This window comes from Ammospiza caudacuta, chromosome 30, assembly GCF_027887145.1.
Source record: "Ammospiza caudacuta isolate bAmmCau1 chromosome 30, bAmmCau1.pri, whole genome shotgun sequence".
Taxonomy (NCBI): domain Eukaryota; kingdom Metazoa; phylum Chordata; class Aves; order Passeriformes; family Passerellidae; genus Ammospiza; species Ammospiza caudacuta.
In genome coordinates this window covers 871439-891748 of record NC_080622.1, presented here as the reverse complement: position 1 = coordinate 891748, position 20310 = coordinate 871439, and the positions used below count along the sequence as shown (strand labels likewise).

The 20310-nt window shown below is 50.8% G+C and overlaps 1 protein-coding gene across 1 annotated transcript; it reads left to right on the top strand.

Annotated features, from left to right (window-relative positions):
* Positions 1-2451: 2451 nt before the first annotated feature.
* On the top strand, positions 2452-3384 carry LOC131569315 (olfactory receptor 14J1-like). The gene has a single exon (XM_058821519.1). The coding sequence runs from the start codon at positions 2452-2454 to the stop codon at positions 3382-3384; it is 933 nt and encodes a 310-aa protein (XP_058677502.1).
* The last annotated feature ends 16926 nt before the right edge of the window (positions 3385-20310 follow it).

Genomic DNA, 20310 nt, shown 5'->3' with positions numbered 1-20310 from the left:
AACGGTTAGAACTCCACCCTGGCAGCAACTAGCCCAACTTGTGAACTCTGAAGCCTTTTAAAAAATATAGCCAACTTCTCTATTCATGACATCTTATGTAATTAAAAAAGTAAAAAAAAACACTGCTCAAAAAAAGAATACCTATTTCCAAGAAGCTCTTTGAAATATTTCTCCATACCTGCAGAAGGAAACCTTCCTAATCAACTGCACTACAACAGAGGGAAATCAAGGCAGAGACATGGTTTGTCAGGAATTTCTTGATCCTAATTAGCCCCATAGAGCATTTGAAGCTGAGCCCTTCAACCTCAGGGCCTGAGAGGAGATTGCACAAAACTTTCCAAAAGTCAAAGTCAGAAGAAAACCCCAAAGTGTCTCGAGGCATGAATGGGTCCCACTGAGGTCAATCCCCAGCACAGGTTCCTCATGGACTCCTGGGAGGAGAGAATTGGAGGCCAGGATGGCACAAAAACCTCTCAGAGACTCAGTGTGGAAGGGAAAACCCAAAGTACTTAAAAAACCTTGAGTATCTCAAAGTATTAATGAGCCCCACTGAGTGTCAGTACAAATCTTCAAGGGACCCATTAATGCAGATAATTGGGGCCATGATTGCACAAATCTCTCACAGAGTCTGTATCAAAAGGGAAACACCAAGTACCTTCAAATACCTCAAGTACCCTGAAGCATTAATGAGCCCCACTGAGTGTTGTTACTGACAAAGCCTCTCCAGGGACTAATTACAGCAGATAATTGGAGGCCATGATTGCACAAACCTCTAACACACTCCAAGGCAAAAGCCAAACCCAAAGTCCTTTGGAAAACCTGCAGTCCCTGCAGGGAGCATTCAGGAGTCCCCAGGGCCATTCCTGAGAAAGGTTCCCCATGGACTCCTTCCAGCAGATCCTTGAGGCCACTGGGATGTGGGCTAGGGGGCGATGCTGAGGGCAGGACAAGGGGCTGACAGTGCCCAGCCTGGATGGGGCTGTGCCAGGAGGCCCCAGGGCCTCAGGACAAGGTGTCTCCTCACAGCCCTTGGTGGCACAGACCCTGCTGGGGCCCAGGGCACCAAGACTTGTCTTCTCTTTGTCCCCACCTGTCATCACTGCCTGCAGTTCTCTGCTCTGCCTGGGGCCTGGGGACACGTTCTCAGTTGTGTCCCTCAGTGGGACCCATTAAAAGTACAAGAAACTTTGGAGTTGAATTCTGCCTTGGAGTTCTGGAGAGGTTTCTTCAGCTCCCTCTCAGGGATTGATGTTCAGGGCCTCAGCACAAAACCTCAGAGGCTCATTAAAGTCCTTGTGCTGTGTCTGTGCTGCTGAGCTGGGCTGGGCTGCAGGCACAGAGACAGCTCCTGGTAACCAAGAAGAGCTTCAAAAGCACATTTCTCTTGGTGAGCAGCTCTTCTGCCAGCCCAGCAGGGCTGGGACACTGCCTGTAGCCCCCCTGGGCACAGCACAGAAGCATAGAGAGCTTCAATCAGTCAGGGCTGGGAAGGTGCTGAGAAGTGCCTGGGGCAGAATCACTGCCAGCCCTTGGCACAGGAACCTCTGGCTGCAGGACAATGCAACTGCAGCTCTTGGAGTGATCTCCTAAAGCTGGAACATCCCAATGCCTACAGACCCCGTGAGTACATTCTCTGATTGTCTCTTGTGCAGAGCAGCCAGGGGTGCCCAGGTCTGACCTGCAGAGCAGGGTCCTGCAGCCCAGGGTGCTGTGCTGGGGCAGGGACTCTGCTGCCTGCCAGGGACAGCTCTCAGCCAGCTCTGGCAGCTGCTCCCAGCACTGGGGGACAAGATCTGGGTGGAAGGAGAGAGCTGGTAAGGCTTGGAAGTGTTCTCTTTGTGTGTTCTGGATGCTGCATTGTTCAGGACTGCTCCCAGCATGGGATTTAACTGCAGAACATTTTCCAAGCAGATTATAGAGGGAGCACAGCAAGGCAGGGGTTGATTAAAAGGGAAAATCCTGCTTTATTAATCTACTGCACTGGGTTTCCTGGATGAGAAACTGAACATAGATATTATTCTCTCAGTTCAGGCATAGAATTTATAAAAAAACCCTCTCTGAATAATCTGAATAATCCACGCAGTGACAGACATCAACACAGGGCCGCTCACAGGCAGCATCAGTGTTGCTTTTACAGTCTCCTCAGGGTTCCTCTGAAGTTTTCATAAGAGCCTGCAGAGCCAGAGCTGCCCCTGTTCAGTGCCAGAGCTGGGAGGGGTCTGCAGGGCAGAGCTGAGCCCGCAGGGCTGGGCTTGGCTCTGACAGCACTGGTAGGGCCCAGCAGTGGGCACTGGGAAGCAGCTGCTGGCAGGGACAGCTCCAGGCAGCAGAGCCCTGGGCAGGCAGTGGGGGGAAAGTGCCCCCAAGCTGTGCTGGGATAATTCAATTCCTCTCCAAACCCAATTACTCTGTCATTACTATTTTACAGATCCTCATGCGAAGGGACAGCAAATGTCCAACAACAGCTCCATCAGGCACTTCCTCCTGCTGGCATTGGCAGACACGCGGCAGCTGCAGCTCCTGCACTTCTGCCTCTTGCTGGGCATCTCCCTGGCTGCCCTCCTGGGAAACGGCCTCATCATCAGTGCTGTAACCTGTGGCCACCACCTGTACACGCCCATGTTCTTCTTCCTGCTCAACCTGGCCCTCACTGACCTGGGCTCCATCTGCACCACTGTCCCCAAAGCCATGCATAATTCCCTCTGGGACACTAGGAACATCTCCTACACAGGATGTGCTACACAGGTCTTTTTCTTTCTGTTCTTCATTTCAACAGAGTTTTATCTCCTGACCATCATGTGCTATGACCGCTATGTGTCCATCTGCAAACCCCTGCACTACGGGACCCTCCTGGGAAGCAGAGCTTGTGCCCACATGGCAGCAGCTGCCTGGGCCAGTGGCTTTCTCACTGCTCTGCTGCACACAGCCAATACATTTTCCCTGCCCCTGTGCCATGGCAATGCTGTGGGCCAGTTCTTCTGTGAAATCCCACAGATCCTCAAGCTCTCCTGCTCACACTCCTACCTCAGGGAAATTTGGCTTCTTGCTGCTAGTGTCTGTTTAAATTTTGGTTGTTTTGTGTTCATTGTTTTCTCTTATGTTCAGATCTTCAGGGCTGTGCTGAGGATCCCCTCTGAGCAGGGACGGCACAAAGCCTTTTCCACCCGCGTCCCTCACCTGGCCGTGCTCTCCCTTTTCCTCAGCACTGGCACATTTGCCTACGTGAAACCCCCCTCCATCTCCACCCCATCCCTGGATCTAGCCCTGTCAGTTCCATACTCGGTGGTGCCTCCAGCCCTGAACCCCCTCATCTACAGCCTGAGGAACCAGGAGCTCAAGGCTGCTGTGAGGAGAATGATGACAGGATGGTTTCAGAAACATTAAACTGCTGGCCAATCTCTGCAAATCACTTGCAAAAAAAGTCATCTTTGATACTTCCTGTTGGTTCAGTAGTGAGTTTTTTTTTTCTTTATTTTTCTCTTTCCATATTGTCCAAAAAGAAATGTCATATTTGTTCCATTTCTCATTTTGTTTCTCTCCACCTTCACTGTGGCCAGAGATTGTGTCCATGAGGGGTTGTGCTCTTGGTGGCTTTAAAGGAACTAAAGAATCTCCCAGCAGAGTTTTCTGCAGAGATGCCCTTTTGTTACCTTCTCTGGAGCTGCAGCAGCAATGTCTATGTGCAGAGCTGGGGGCAGATCAGTGCTGGCCCAGCAGCTGTGCCCAGCAGCATCAGCACTTGATGTTGCCAGTGCTGCTGCCATAGCCCTGCCCCACTGCCCTGGTGGCCCTGGTGTTGCTGCAGGGCCTGAGTGCTCTCGGGGCCAGGCACAGCCCTGGGGGTGGCAGTGCCGGGGCTGCAGCAGGGACAGGCCAAGGGCACTGCTGGGGCAGCGCTGACGCCTCAGGCCAGGGCCTGGGGGCTCCAGGCTCCTTGCCCAGACTCTCTCAAGAACACAGCCAGGCCAATGCTCAGCACAAAAAAGCCCCATGAGCAGCCCCAGGCTGGCCGTGGGCAGGCTGGGCGCAAACAGCATGGCTGGGGCTCTGCAAGGGCCCTGGGGCAGACGGGAAGGAGCAGCAGAGCAGGGGCTGATCCATCCCCAGTGCGCTGGACAGCCCAGGGCAGCGTCCCAGAGCATCCTCATGGAGCTGCCAACATCTCCCCTCTGCAGCCCTGGCCTCTCCCCCAGCTCACACAGGTGCCCCATCCTTGCAGGCACAGACACGGCAGCACTGGCTCAGCAGCCCCTGTTTGCATTGCACAGAGCATGCAGGAGCACCCCCATGCTGTTGGTGTGGGGACATGAACCTGAGGGAGCACAAATGCCATCAGCCCCTGGGGCCAGCAAGGGCTGGGGGACACCAAGGAAACCACTCAGCTTTGTCCTGGCCTCTGCAGTCAGCCAGAAAGTTTGTTCCCATCAGCTGTGAGTTTCCTGTCCCACTGCAGACGCTGTTGCTCAGAGCCAGGGCTGCCTGGCAGCCACCCCCAAACTGCCCTGAGCATTTCCTTTGCTTCACCTTTGCTTTCTTTACTCTTCCTGCTATAAATTTCTTCCTATGGTCCACCCCAGTTCCCTGCCCTGCAAACAGCCCATCCCTGTTTGCCCTTTCCTCTCTGGCCCCACTCCCCATTGCAGTTCCTGACTTGGCCCCATGGGAACGTCCCTTGGGCAGCAGGATCATCCTACAAGTGCTGCAGGAATTGTCTGCAGGCTCCTGCAGTGCCTCATGCTGCTCCCTCGCCAGAGGCACCCCAGACCGGGGGGGCACATCTGGGCTGCTGTGTCTGCCTCTGAGGCTCCCTGTTCTGGGCAGTGAGGAGGAGCTGCAGAGGCTCTGCAGGACTGACAGGATGGGCTTTGGGGCTGGCAGGAGAAGCTGAGGGACCTCAGCTTCTCCTGAATCTGGCCAGGCCTGACTCTGCCAAGGCAGAGCTCAGCTGCCCTTGGGGTCTGCAGGAACAATCCAGAGCCCAAAGATCCTCCATGGCTGTGCTGGAGACCAAGGCTGCAGCAGGGAAATGCAGCGCTGCTGCGGGATGGGGAGGGCATTGAATTCCAGCACACACCTCAGGTCCCTGATGATCTTGGCACCAGGCTGGGCCCTGTTTCAGACTGGAGCAAGAGTGACACAAAACTACAACTAAGATGCCTTTGTCTATATACCTTCCTATATGGCAATCCTTTGTTGATGGTGGACATGTCAGATGTTGCTGGGATGTCACAAGGAGCTGAAGGAAGAATTTGGATGTTTCTTAAATTTTATCATGTTCACATTTTTTTATGTTGACCATGAAGAAAAACATTTCTGTGTCTCTGAGTCTCACCAGTTCCTGGTCCCTTAAGGGACACAAACCTGATGAGTTGAGGTTCCCACTGCAGGGGCTGCACTTGGATCTCCCACCATAGCCAGAGCAGAGCTCCCTTGTCCCAGAAATTCCCTGGCAATGCAGGGATGAAGGAAACAGGACAGGCTGTGGGCAGCAGGGGCAGGGCAGAACCAGGGAAGAGAATAACTTTTGCATTTAATGGAGTTGTGCCTTCCCTTGCCTTTGTTGGCTGACAAGAAATGAACATCCCTCTGTGTCTTGGGCAGCTCCTTCTCCAAGGAAACCCGGTGGAATTGGAGCCAAGGAGCTGAAAGCTGCAGGTGCAGCCTGGGCTAGAGGGAGCTCAGATTTGCACAAGGCTGCTCTGAGTGCCAGGGCTTGGATGGGGTAAATGGTGGAGTGGGGGTAGGGACAGAGTCTGATTGATTGTCAGCCATGAAGCGTCCTGATTTTCATATTTATTCAAACTGCATAAGGAGGTACTTGGATTCAGTGTCAATTGGAGACTGCACATATCAGTTTATTAACAGGGAAAAAAAAATAAACAGGACCTAATAAATGGAGTGTGGAATGTGGCTGGGAAAGCTCTGCCTGGGCTATGCCAAGAAGGAAACACAAGCCTGACCCTCATTCCCCAAACAAGTTTCTCAAGGAGGCATTTAAAAGCAATTCGAGTTGTTTGTGTCTGCTGAGCTGGACTCCCTGGAGAAATACCAACAAGACATTCTCAGGAGCTCAAAACAACCAAACAGCCTTTACTAGCAACTTTAGAAAATCAGAGAAGCTTTGGCAAAAGGTTTAATAGGACATTCAATCAAAAAATGAAAAAAACACTTCTCAAAGCATGAATTTGGCCCATTCAACTTCACAAACTCTAAGCCTGTTCAATTTTAAGTTACTCAAAATTTGCAAGAAGAGGGAATTAGAGAGAAAGACAAATAGGATACAGAGAAGCACACACGCAGCTACCAACTCCTGCATTCCAGTACTGCTCAGATAGAAATTCCAAGAGGAGGTAGGGTCAAAATGTGTGCTTACCTTGGGATCAGCCTTAAATACCCCTTGGTCTTCCTGGGCCCTTCCCCCAGGTGGGACTTGGGCTCATTTGGTCCCTCAGGAGCTGGGCTGGGGGCTGCAAGGGTGGCTGTGGAGCATTGTCTGTGCTGTACCAGGGACTGGCAGACACTGCTGGGCTGGGATAGAGGCTCTGGGGGGATTGGGGTTCCAGGGCAGGGCAGGGCTGGGGTTCCATGGCAGGGCAAGGCTGGACCTGCCCCTTCCTCCCTCACACACAAAATGTTTCAAGCCAAGAATCTCCTCCAGTCTGTCACAATAGGGAATGCTGGAAGATGGAAATCCCAATTCTGGCCATGGGAAGCTGGTTAAGAAGGACAGTTCTTTTCCATAGCACAGAGCCCCAGTGTTTGGAAGGCAGGTGAGAGCCTCACTAGGCCAAGGCCAGCCAGACTTGTCAGGAATGGCAGATTTTGTCGGGGTGTCATCTTTGGATTAAGGGAATTTTGAGGTGGAACCCAATCTTGGCCATGGGTGCCTGGAGCAACTGGCAGTGACTGGGTCTACACTGGGGGCAACTGGGATTGACTGGGACCATGCTGGGGGAGACTGGGATCAGAGTGAACTCATACTGGGATCATACTTGGAGTGACTGGGTCAATGCTAGGCACCACTGAGAGCAGCTGGGATCAGACTGGGACCAGCTAGGACCATGCTGGGAGTAACTGGGATCATACTGGGAGGAAATGGCACCATGCTGACGGTCATTCTGGGATGATACTGGAAGTGACTAGGTGAAGGCGGTGGGCAACTGGGATCATGCTGGGGCAACCAGGATATACAGGAAGTGACTGGAATCATGCTGGAGGTGACTGGGAGCTACTGGGAGTGAATAGAAACACACTGGGGGCAACTGGGATATACTGGGAGAGACCAGAAGTGACTGGGATCACAGAGGAACCATAAAGGAAGTTAGTGGAAGAATACTGGGAGTATCTGGAAGTGACTGGAATTATACTGGGCAACTTAGAATGACTGGGACCATACTGGGGGCAAATGGCACTGTACTGAGAGTGACCAGGTTCATACTGGAATCATACTGGGAGAGACTGGAACCATACTGGGAGTGCCTGGAACTATAGTAGGGGTGAATGGGAACACCTGAGACCATACTGGGATCATACTGGGAGTGACTGTGATGATACTGGGATCATACTGAGTGTAACTGGAAGTGACTGGGAGCATCCTGGGGGTGACTGAGAGCCACATGGCCCATGCTGGGAGTGACCTGGGGGAAACTGGGGGAACTGGCCCAGCTGGGGCTCAGGGTTGTTCTCCCCTAAGGCTGCCCCGGGTCCTGCTGCCACCCCTGGCCCCACAGAGCCGAGGGAAAAGGGACAGCTTAGGGACAGGGGACACGGACGGGGACAGCTGAAGGACAGGGGACAGCTGAGGGAAAGGGGACAGCCACGGGACGGGGCACAGCCAGGGAACATGGCCTGGCCGAGGGACACTGAGCTCCAGCACTTTGGGCTGTTCCCTTGGTTTGCCAGCACAGGCCCAGGGGCAGAATCCCCTCCAGGAACTGTTGTTTGCTTTGAGCTCTGGAATATTCCCCAGGAGCCCCTGCAGCAGCTGCAGCCTGGCAGGGTGCCCGGGGCCACCAGAGCCACTCCGGCAGTGCCCTCCTGCCCCGGGCAGGGACAGAACAGCCAAGGAAAGACTCGTGCTAGGCTCAGGGCAGAGACAGGGCACTCCCCTGGTGCTGCCACAGGCACAGCAGAGCCGGCCTGGGCAAAGGATTGGGATTGATGTCCCATGGAATCCCAGCAGGGATTACTTCTCATTGCACTGCTGGCATTGCATTGGTCATCCATTCAAATCATTTCCCCATGGAATTCCCATGGCAGTGGGTTAGGGGGAAGAACCATCCATGGAATTCTCACCTGACTGGAATGAGAGTGAAATCTGGCCATGGAAATTCCATGGTAATTCCTGCATTCCCAAGTCCCCCATTCCTGAATCCCCCCATTCCCATAGGAATTGTCCTTCCCCTCCCACACTCACCTTTGTGCTCCAGAGCCACCCAACCCCATCTGATGTATTTCCACCCAGGTGTGTCCCAGCTAATGCTTCGTCTGCTCCACCATGATCCCTTTGGATTCCCAGCACCTCTGGCTGATCCAGGTGGCACCATCGGACCCTGCAAAGCTCCCGGGTCCCAGCTGGAAAGAGGATGAAATCTCAGCCCTTGTAGCCATACCAGTGAGATCCATGGACACTCCATTGGACAGGAGGTCACAGCTGGAAACCACTTGCAGCATGTGGAGACTTGGGAACGAGGAGAGAACAGATCCATGGAGTTGTGTCCCAGACCCAGGGTGCCCCTTGGATTCCCATCCCAGCCCCACAGTTCCCCCCCATCCCCAGAGATCCCATTCCAGCCCCTCAGAATCCTCCATTCTCACAGATCCCAGCCCAGCCCCGGCTCCCCCGAATCCCCCCATTCTGGTTCTACTGGCCCCGTCTCCAGAGAACTGTCAGTCACGGGCCGGGTTCTGTCCTTGAGCCAGGACTGGATATCCCAATATCCCAGCTCTGGCTATCCCTATATCCCAGCTCGGGCTGTCCCAGTATCCCAGCCCTGGCTATCCCAATAACCCAGCTCGGGCCGACCCAATATCCCAGCCCTGGCTATCTCAATATCGCAGCCCTGGCTATCCCAATAGCTTTCCCAGAATCCCAGCTCTGGCTGTCCCAATATCCCAGCCCTTCCTATCCCAATATCCCAGATCTGGCTATCCAAATGTCCCAGCTCTCGCTATCCCAATATCCCGGCTCAGGCCATCCCAATATCCTGGCTCAGGCTATCTCAATATGCCAGCCCTGGCTATCCCAATATCCCAGCTCTGGCTATTCCAATGTCCCAGCTCTGGCTATCCCAATATCCCAGCTGTGCCTATCCCAAGATCCCGGCTCTGGCTATCTCAATATCCCAGTTCTGGCTATCCCAATATCCCAGCCTTGGCTATCCCAATAGCCCAGCTCTGGCTTTCCCAGAATCCCAGCTCAGGCTGTCCCAATATCCCAGCCCTTGCTATCCCAATGTTCCAGCTCAGGCCATCCCAATATCCCAGACCTGGCTATCCCAATATCCGAGCTCTGACCATCCCAATATCCTGTCTCAGGCTATCCCAATATGCCAGCCCTGGCTATCCCAATATCCCAGCCCTAGCTATCCCAATGTCCCAGCTCTGGCTATCCCAATATCCCAGACCTGGCTATCCCAATATCCCAGCTCTGGCCATCCCAATATCCTGGCTCAGACTATCTCAATATGCCAGCCCTGGCTATCCCAATATTCCAGCTGTGCCTATCCCAAGATCCCGGCTCTGGCTATCTCAATATCCCAGTTCTGGCTATCCCAATATCCCAGCCCTGGCTATGCCGATATCCCAGCTCTGGCTATCCTAATATCCCAGCCGTGGTTTCTCAGTATTCCAGCCCTGGCTACCCCAATGTCCTGGCTCTGGCTGTCCCGATATCCCAGCTCTGGCTGTCCCGATATCCCAGCCCTGGCCATCCCAATATCCCAGCTCTGGCCATTCCAATAGCTCAGCTCAACTCAGTTCCTCCCACCATCCCTGCTTTCTGTGGCTCCATCTGGCCCCGCTCGCTGCCCCAGTGCTCCCAGGGTGTCCCATCCACATCCCCCACCTTCAGGGATTTAGGACCCCTGGATTGGGCTCCGACAGCGCCACTTCCAGGCACTGCAGGAGTGGAGAACTGGGGGGACATAGAGATTTGAGGGGGCTAGGGGGCTGAAAGTGAGAGTTTGGGATCCAGGGGGTTCCACAGGCCAAGGAAAAGGGGGACATGAAGAGCAGGCAGAGCTGGGGAGGAGGTTCAGGGGCTCAGAGTCAAGGAAAGGAGTGAAGGGACTGGGAGAGCTGGGACTGGGAAAACAAAAGAGGCTACAAAACCCCAACCAGAACAAAGCTAGCCACAGCTATTAAAATCTTACCACCATGTCCCCTCCCCCCAACACAACTAAAACCAAAAGCTCTTACATCCTACAACTCATACAAAATAACCCTACAACTAAATACAAAAAAACTCAAAAACCAACCATAAAACCAATCCTAACACAACACAACCACAACTTCCATCACAAATTACTGGCGGGTCAGATGTTAACCCTTTCAATACTTCAATCATCCCTCAAGTAAAAGAAAAAAACAAAATAGAAACATCAAAAAAACGCATAAAACCATCAAAGTCAGAAAGGAAGAAATAAATACCCAATAAAAAAGAAGACAAAATACCTTAATCTTGAAACTAAAATCCTCTTATAATCTAAAAAGAAAAAAGTCTTTTTCTTTATAACACATAAAACTATTTAAAAAAATTAAATATTCAAAACAATATCAAAAAAAACCTCCCTATTAAAATAAATTATAAGATACCTGCAATTTCATATAAAGTTCAGGCAGAAAAAAAAAGTAATCTTGTACCCACAAGAGAAGATCTCTATTTCCAGAGATAAAAATATTTTAAAAAGTAGATAATAAAAACATTTACCTTTAAACAACTCACCTTTAAAACAATACCTCATAAGTCGACATGACCCATCAATAATTTGTAAAAAAGCTTGTAGCAATAAAAGAACTTCACAATAACAAAGTTCCCCAGACAATTGTTATCCATTACAAAATTAAGAACCACAAAAAAAATATTTTTTCCTCCTGTAAAAAAAACTCCATAAACTTAACAAGAAAGTCTTCTCTCCCTAAAACTAAAAAAAGACAATTCTAGAAATAGTAAACTACTAGAAATTTTTAGTTTAGTTTCTTTACATTGTCAGGTTAAAAAAAAATGTAAGGGAAAAAAAGGTGTTCTAAATAATTTAATTTTTACTACCTTTTTTTCATTTGCTTTTAATAAAATTTTCTTATACTCTTATAAAATTTTAAGCCTAGTTTACCTTTCTCATAATCCTATCTCACAAAAAATAAATACATAAATAATTAACCGACACTAAAACCAACCACACTCATCAATACATTAATTAAGAGATCTCAGGATTGGAAAAAATCTTAAATTAACAAACCAAAACCACTACAATGTCATGATAAACCATTTGCCAAAGTTTCTCTGATTTTCTAAAGTTGACAGTAAAGGCTGCTTGGTTGTTTGGAGCTCCTGAGAATCTCTTGTTGGTATTTCTCCAGTGAGTTCAACCAGAGGACACAAACAATTGTAATTTCTTTTAAATGTCTCATTGAGAGAATTGTTTGGGGGATGAGAGTCAGGGCTTGTCTGTCCTGCTTGGCACAGCCCAGGCAGGGCTTTCCCAGCCACATTCCACACTCCATTTCCCAGCTGGAGCCCCTGGTGCCTCTGAGTTGTGCTGCCCCAGCCCCAGGGACGCTCTCCTTGTCTGCCCATTCCCCCACAGTCTCTGGGCAGGGATGGCCTCAGTGGGGGCTGCTGACATCCTCAGCACCTTGGAGGCTGCTGCTGAATTTTCCTGCTCCAGAGGCTTGTTCAGCCTTCAGCTCTTCAGTGCAGGAATTCAGTGTCCCAGGGCTCGTTAACATTGAGAACACCTTAACAAGCCAAGCCTCTGGGAATAATTTGATTTTAATTTTCAAATCTTGTGAGGTTAGGTAGGTCTCAGTAGTGATAATCAAAACAAATGCACCTCTATTGAAATAACCCCAGCAAAAATGCGTTGGGGAGGAATCGGGGAAAAACTGAAAAAATAAGGGAAAAGGGGGAGGAAAAAGAATGGGTGTATAGCTACTAAACACAGAATGGCGAAGTCCCTCGATGTCCTGCCAATGGAGTTCACCAGGTCACATCCAGGGAGATCTCAGAGGCACAGTCCATTTGGACTCTAGTTACACTCTTTTTTGATGGGGGAAGGGGAATAGATCTTTAAACTGAATCAAAGGTAGTCTATTGTATCTTTGGGGGAAAGAATGATATTTAGAGAACGGTACACACAGTCCATGTTCTCTTTGTGGTCCAATGCTCACACCTGCAACACCCATCTTGCTTTGATCAGCTTGCCTCTCCCATACACCTCCCCCAGGTTGGGGGTTTCAGTCCCAGTTCTTGGAAAGTGTGAGAGGGGGCCTTCTCACATAGGCATTTCATGTCTCACTTTTTCTCTGGTGAAGAGGCTTCTTAAATCTCAGTTTGTCTGTCCCGGTGATTGCAAATGAGCAAGAAGGGTCTTCTTTGCAGGACCACCCAAAACTCAGTGTGCTGGTTTGACCAGGAAGAAGTGGGAATTCTGGGATGCTATTGTCAAACCTATGGGAGCTCAGATTTTGATATTGGCACCTGATGTGGCCAGTGGGGTTTGGACACACGGGGGTTAAAAGCAGAGCTTCGTGCCTGGGAGTTTCTCTTGAGACTTCAGAGGCAAAGAGGTCAGATCTCCCTCCCCCGTCCAGCTGCTGCTGCTGGGTGGGGGAGGGGCAGCCCTGTGGTAGGCCTGGGCCTGGACAGAGATAGGGGGTGAGGAGGCCCTTGAGGATGGAAGGGTGGAAGAGCACCAAGAGACATCGGGCAGCCACCCCCCACCCCCTCCCCAGGAGAGAGAGAGGGAGAGCCAGCGACGGGATGTGATAGCAGCCAGCCAAGGAGAAGAAGGGGGGAGTGCGGTGAGAAGGTGCCCGGCAGAGCAGCCTGGGAGTGCCGGAGCTCTGGGACAGGCAGAGACTGAAATTTTTAACCCTTTTTCTTACATGATTGAGACCTTGCAAAATGCTGATCCTCCTGGAGCTTAATAAGAAGAGAGATAAGAGATGACATAACAAGGACTAGGCCTGAGGGAAGTGGAGAAGACTGGCTGGGTGGGGGGAGAGATGATTGGAGTGGCCTTTTGGCTGGACTTTTCTTGTGTGGCCATAGACTGAACCATTTTTATTCCTGTGACACAGAGACTGCACTGAGAAGGCAGTGCCTCAGATCCAGGAGGGTTCATTGTGGGGACCCCTCGGCCCCAGGGGGTGAAAAAATGGGGGGGACAGATGTCCTGAAGGAGAGACTGTGCCTCTTTTGCAGTGAGACAAGGCATCCTTAAAAGACAACCCTAAAAGCAGCTCTGGTCCATGCACAGTGGTGAGAGCACTGAGCATGGAAAGAAGATGTCACCATGGCAAAAGGACTTTCCAGGCGGTGCTGAGTGACATGGAAGCACACGAGGTTTCAGCATGTTTCCAGGGGAAGCCTATGGTGCAAGAAGGACTCCTCTCCTCTACATGAAGTGAAGATTGAGTATTCTAAAGGGTGGTGCCGGACTGGGAGTTGTGATTTGGGGGAATGTATCAGATTGGGAAATTTTGGTAGGGGTGAGGAGGAAAGTGCTTTTTGTAAGGTTTTCAATTTTCCCTTATAGTTTTTTTTTTTTTTTTTCCTTCTTTTCTTGTAGTTTAGTTAATAAAGTTTTCTTTATTTCTAAGCTGGAGCCTGCTTTGCTTATACCTGGTCACATCTGACAGCAGACACCAGGGAGAGGGTATTCTCATGGGGCACTGGCTCTGTGCCAGGCCTAAGCCATGACACTCAGGAGAAGTCTGGCCAGGCCGAGAGGTGGTGGAAAAATCCCAGAGCTATTGTTGCAAAAAGGGCAGAATGTCTTTCTCTTCTTTTCATTGAGCTCAGTGTAGCAGACAGTAAACACACTTGTGAAACAATAGCTTAGCAATGCTCTCAGGTCTCGGGGCCCTTAGCATGTGACTTTGTCCCACAGGGCTAGAGATTTAAGACAGGGAGGTCTTTTCTTCAGTGGTCCCCAATGATGATCGTGAGGCAGATGAGGGAAATTTTGGACAGTCTCACACCCAGTTGCACCAGTTGTGTCCTTAGTCCTCTCAGCATGGTTCCAGTACCTTCCAGTTGATCCCAGTTGCTCCCAATGTGCCACATTTTCCTCTCAACATGGGCCCAGTGGCTTCCAGTACCACCTAGTCAGGATCCATTCTCACCTGCTGTAATCCCAGTGGCTCCCAGGATGATCCCAGGTACATCCAGTCCACACCAGTATGGTTACAACCACCCCCAGTATGGCCCCAGTCACTCCCAGATCCTCCCAGTATGATTCCAGTCATGCTCAGAGTGACTCCCTGTCACTCCCTGTGTGGGCCCAGTTGCTCCCAGTCACCTCCAGGATGGTTCCAGTCAGAGCCAGCACCTTTACAGTCACTCCCAGTCTGGTTCCAGTAGGATCCCAGTCACTCTCAGACACTCCTAATGCTTTTCAAGTCACTCCCAGTATGATGCCTGTCAGTTCCAAGTATGACCCCAGCATGGGCACAGCTGCTCCCATTATCATCCAGTGGGGTTCCAGTTGCTCCCATTTACCCCCACTGTGGTTTCAATCACTCCCAGCATATTCCAGTTACTCCCAGCAGGTTCCCAGTTAGTCCCAGTTGTCCTCAGTTGCTTCCAGCCTGATCCCAGTTGCTCACAGCCACTCCCAGTCACCCTCAGTGCAGTCCCAGTTGCTCCAAGTATGACCCAGTATGATCCCAGTTGCCCCCAGCATGGTTCCAATTGCTCCCTGTTCCTCCCAGTGTGATCCCAGTTGAACCCTGTTGTCCCTTCTATAGTCCCAGTCACTCCCCATGTGATCCCAGTCCCTGCCAGCATGATGCCCAGTTGCCCCTAGTGTAGACCCAGTCACTCCCACTCACTCCCAGTTGCCCCCAACATGGTCTCAGTTCTCCCCAGCATGGTCCCTCTTGTTCCCAGTCATTCCCAGTATGATTACAGACACTCCCAGTACATCCCAGTTGCCTTCAGCATGTCCATGGTCCTTCCCAGACACTCACAGTGATCCCAGGAATGTGCTTGTTATCCCAGTATGATCTCAGTCACACCCAGTATATCCCAGTTGCCTCCAGCCTGCATTCAGTCATTGCCAGCTCTTCCAGTTTGCTTGCAGCATCATCCCAGTTTCTCTCAGTTGCTCCCAGTAGCCCAAAGTGTGATCCCAGTTGCTCCCTTTCAACACCAATAGGAGCCTAGGAAGCTCCAGTATGATCCTTGTCACATGCCAGCATGCCCAGTGTGGTCCCAGTATAATCCCAGTTGGTTCCAATCTCTCCCAGTATGGTCCCAGTTGCCTCCAGCTAGATCAACCCAGTCAGTCCCAGTATGATGCCATTTGCTCCCAGTTGCTCCCAGTCGCTCCCAGTCACTCATAGTATGGGGGATGATGTGCAGGGTGTGTTCCCAGTCACTCTCAGACGCTCCCAGTATTAGTCCAGTCCCTCCCAGTATGATCCAGAGATGATCCCAGTTGTGCTCCCAGTCACTGCCAGTATGAACCAGTTGTGCCCCACATGGTTCCAGTTGTTCCCTTTCACCCTCACTTTTGTTCCGGTCGCTCCCAGTCTCTCCCAGTGTACACCAGTTCCTTCCAGCACATTCCCATTCACTCCCAGTTCCTTACAGCACAATCCCATTTGCTCACAACCACTCCCAGTCAGCCTCAGTGTAGTGGCACTCACTGCCAGTATGATCCCAGTCACCTCCAGCATGATCCCAGTTCATCCCAGTATAAGGTCAGTGGCTTCCAATCACCCCAGCATGCATCCAGTCACTCCCAGTTCCTCCCAGTTGCTCCTTGCATGATCCCAGTTGCTCAGAGCTGCTCCTGGTCACCCTCAGAATGATCCCAGTCACTCCCAGTATATCCTATCTGTCCCCAATATGGTCTCAATTGCCCCCTGCAGGCTCCTACTCCATCCCAGTATGATCCTGTCGGTTTCTTGGCTGTTTAGGTGACCTGGAAAGGCCCGGGGTGGCCTTGGACAGCCCGCGCTTCAAAGGACGAGAAGAGGCTTCAGATCTTTTCTCGGTCTTAGTGTTTATTAATTGTTTATCTAAAAGATTTTCTCTCGGCCCGACAGAGGTCTGCACAGCAGCCAGCCATGAGCACACTGAGAGCCCCTGGGGCGGTCACCTATCTTTATACTCGAAATTACGTATACAATATTTATCATTTTTCCCCAATACCTTTTACCCTTATTAACCAGTGCACTTTTAGTAATAACCAATCCCAAAGTGCCAACATCACCACAGAAGATGGAGGCCAAGAAGAAGAAGAAGAAGAAGAAGAACAGGACACGCCCCAATTCCTCCATCTTACTTCTTTAGACCCCCCTGTACAGAAATCTTAAACCCTGTGTTTCACACTAATTAACTTATCCCTTCACCATTCACCCCAGTGAAATTCTCCCATCCTCATACAGGTGTCGTCTCCTGTGTAGGATCAAAGTCCAGCCACCAGACACTTCTGGCAACATTCCAGGACTCCCGAGCCCCCCAGGGGTGGTCTCGGTCACTCTGCACATCAGTCCTGAGGTGCTGAGATCCCACATGATCCCAGTATGATCCCAGTATGATCCCAGTATGATCCCAGTCTCCCTCAGTGTGATTGCAGTCTGCCCTGGCATGGGCCCAGCTGGTCCCAGTATGATCCCCATAGTATCCCCGTACAATCCCAGTCACTGAAGGCATTGATCTTTGACATTCCCGAAGGTCCCTTTTGGTCCTGAAACAGACTTGCAGAATCCTGAAACAAAGAACGGCAGAAGAAAAATCACTAATAACTATTAAAAGAAATCCATTGATATTTATCAAACAATATTGAGAAAATTTCTGGAATGCCTTGGCACTGTCCTTAATTGAATCACTTGGGCTGAGTCTGACTCGTGGCTTTCCAGTACTTTGAGCTGGTAGCTCTGTCCACCTTCCACAGAACGGTGCCCCGGGCCCGGGTAGGGGGATCAAAGCCCCCAAACCCAACGGTGGGCACGCCAAACAGCCCAGACCTGGCCTGCAGGGCAGGGTCTTTGTTCTCACAGCCCACCGGCACTGTGCTGCCAGTGCCTCGGCAGCAGGAGTGACCAAACGTTTTGTCCCTCTCCCCCCAGAACCACCAGTGCACACTGGCAGCTGGGAAGGAGAAGCTTTCCCAGGGATCCTCATCCTGGATCTGCAGGTCTTCTTTCCCCAGAAAAAGTGAGCGATGCTCGCTGTCCAACCCCCAGCCACCCCGCGATTCAAATTTCAGCATTCCTGTTTTCTGCTCCTCAACATTACCCCCATCCCCTCTGGGCTTGTGGCCAGAGGCAGCACCTCTGGGAGCCACATACCCACTCCACTGGTGCACGTGAGGGGAGTCAGGCACCCCAAATCCCAGCGAGAAGCCCCTGACCAAACGTGGATCAGCCTGTGAAAAATGTTGTGTCCCAGACAAACACTGAGTTTGAAAGTTTTCAGCTGGGAGGCACCGGCTGTCAGCAAATGAGCCGCACCTCCCCTGAGAGACAGGCCAGCGTCCCCTTCTTCTCTCCCAGCTCCCACCACAGGGGTGTTATAAATGAGAAGCTTGACAAGGACAATATTCAAGCAGCAATCAATTTATTAATTAATATGGTAAAGTATGAGCAATATAGCGATGGGTACAGTGGGGGAAGTTTTCCCTCCAACTGTACACTGATAGTTGAGGCTTACAGGTGTGTCTATAGGGGTGCTCATAAGCTTTCTCAGCAGTTTCTATTCCCAATTTTTATGTCACAATTCTACACCTATTGTGATATAGTTTTTCTCAGGATGTATCCCAGAAAGGACTATCCCCAGATACTGGTGGTTCGGTTTCTGAATGAAGGAAGAAATCTCGCAGATGGTGAGGTCCAGCTGTCCAGATGTGGGTCCAATTTTCATTGCAGAGACGATAAATCTCATAACAGTAATGTCCAGCTTCCCTAGGTTGAAACCATAAATCCTTGAGTTGATCTTCATCTTCCTTTCTCAAGCTGCTTTTCACTGTTTTGTTAAGGTGTGAGATAAGCATGTTTCCTTTATATATGTTCTAAAGCTATAGTTTCAAAGATGCTTACTACAAGTAATATTCTAAAATTATACTTCAAAAGGTTATTATTGCAAAACTCTTTAAGGCTTAGCTACAAGCAGAAAGTTCTTGTCAAAAAGTAACATCCTTAACGCTTTAATTCAAATGCTCCCAAATCAGCTTAAGACTTATCAAGGTTTATTACGAACAAAAGATTGGTTCAAAGGCCTTCTCCCATGCTTTACCTTCCTCAGTAATTATTAGAATTCGTCTTTATAACTGTCCCATGGTTGGTTTCCAATCATATTACAATCACAAATACCACATTGCCTGTATGTACCTGACACAAAACACAGCTTTGTATTTCACAGGGGGACACAGGGATGGCTCCTGTGAGAAGCTGCTGGAAGCTTCCACTGTATCTGGCACAGCCAATACCTGGTGGCTTCAAAGATGGACCTGCTGCTGGCAAAGGCTGGGCCAGTTACAAATGGTGGCAATGCCTTTCTGATAGGAGATTGAAAAAGAAAACAAAATAGAGATTGTCGCGCAGTTTAAACTCCAGCCAGAGGAGAGCAGAGGGAGAACATGTGAGAAGAACAACTCTGCAGACATCCAGGTCAGTGCAGAAGGAGGGGCAGGAGGTGCTCCAGGCCCTGGAGACCCAGGCACCCTGCAGGAGAGCCATGGAGAGAGGGGCCCTGCTCCCAGGCTGGAGCAGCCTGTCCCTGGAGGAATGCACCCCCTGGAAGAGTGACCCATGCTGCAGCAGTTTGGGAAGGACTGTTGTCCCTGGCATGGACTCACACTGCAGCAGTTTGCAGAGGGCTGTTGCCCCTGAAATGGACTCACGTTGGAGAAGCTCCTGCAGAACTGTCTCCCTTGGGAGGGACCCACGGCGCAGCAGGGGAACCACTCCTCTCCCTGAGCAGGGGCAGAAGCCATGGGCGATGAACTGGCCATAACCCCCATTCCCTGTCTCCCTGCACTGCTGGGGTAGGAGGTAGAGCTGGAAGGAGGGAGGGAAAGGCCTTATTTTAATTCCCCTTTTCCTGCTCTGACTTTGTTAGTAATAAATGAATTTCACATCTCTAAGCTAAATCTGTTTTTCCCAGGACAGTATTTGATGAGCTATCTCGCCCAGTCCTTATCTCAACCCATGAACCCTTTATTAAATTCTCTTTGTCCAGCTGCAGAGGGGAGTGAGTGAGCAGCCCACATGGATTCCTGGCATTTGGCCTGGGTCAACCCACGACACCTTGGTACCACAGGGTCACAATGGACCCATGGTTCTACGGGGTCTCATTGGTTCCATCAGGCCCTGCAGGGCCACTTAATTCAACAAGGCCCCAAAGTTTCACAGTGGTCTCCAGGATTCCAGGAGGCCCTGAAATGTCAAAATGGAACTTTGGATCCATGGGGGCCCACAGTGTCACAATGGGCTCTTTTGGTTCTACAGCTTCACAATGGCCCCTCGGCTCCATGTGTCCTGCATTGTTCCATGAATCCTTAGTTCCATGGGGTCCTGTAGGGTCACAATGTTCTCCTTGGTTTCATGGTGCCACGGTTGCCATAATTTCCATGGTATCACAACTGCCCTTGGATCCCAAGAGGCCCCAGAGTGTGACAATGGTCCCTTGCTTCCATGACGCCCTGTAGTGTCACAATGGTGTCCATGATTCCATCAGGCCCTGCAGTGTCACCATGGACAGTTGGTTCAATGACACATCCACAATGTCACCACGGCCCCTTGGTTCCACAGAGCCCCACTGTGTCACTGTGGTCCCTTTGCTTCCAAGGCCCAGAAGTGCCAGAATGACCCTTTGGTTCCATCAGGCCTTGAAGTTTCAAAATGGTCTCCATGGTTTCATGAGTACCCCCTGTGTCACAAGAGACCAAGAGACTCTTGGTTCCCTGAAGTTCCTCAGTGCCACAATGGGCCCTTGGTTCCAAGAGGTTTGGTAGAGTCCCAATTGACTCCCTGGTTCCATGAAGCCCTGCTGTGTCACAATGCCCATGGTTTCATGAGTGTCACCACGGTCTCCTTGGATTCCCAGTATCACCATGGTCTCCTTGGTACCATCCA

Bases quoted from the DNA above. Each gene is read 5' to 3' on its own strand.
- LOC131569315 (XM_058821519.1), top strand. From the start codon at position 2,452: ATGTCCAACAACAGCTCCATCAGGCACTTCCTCCTGCTGGCATTGGCA.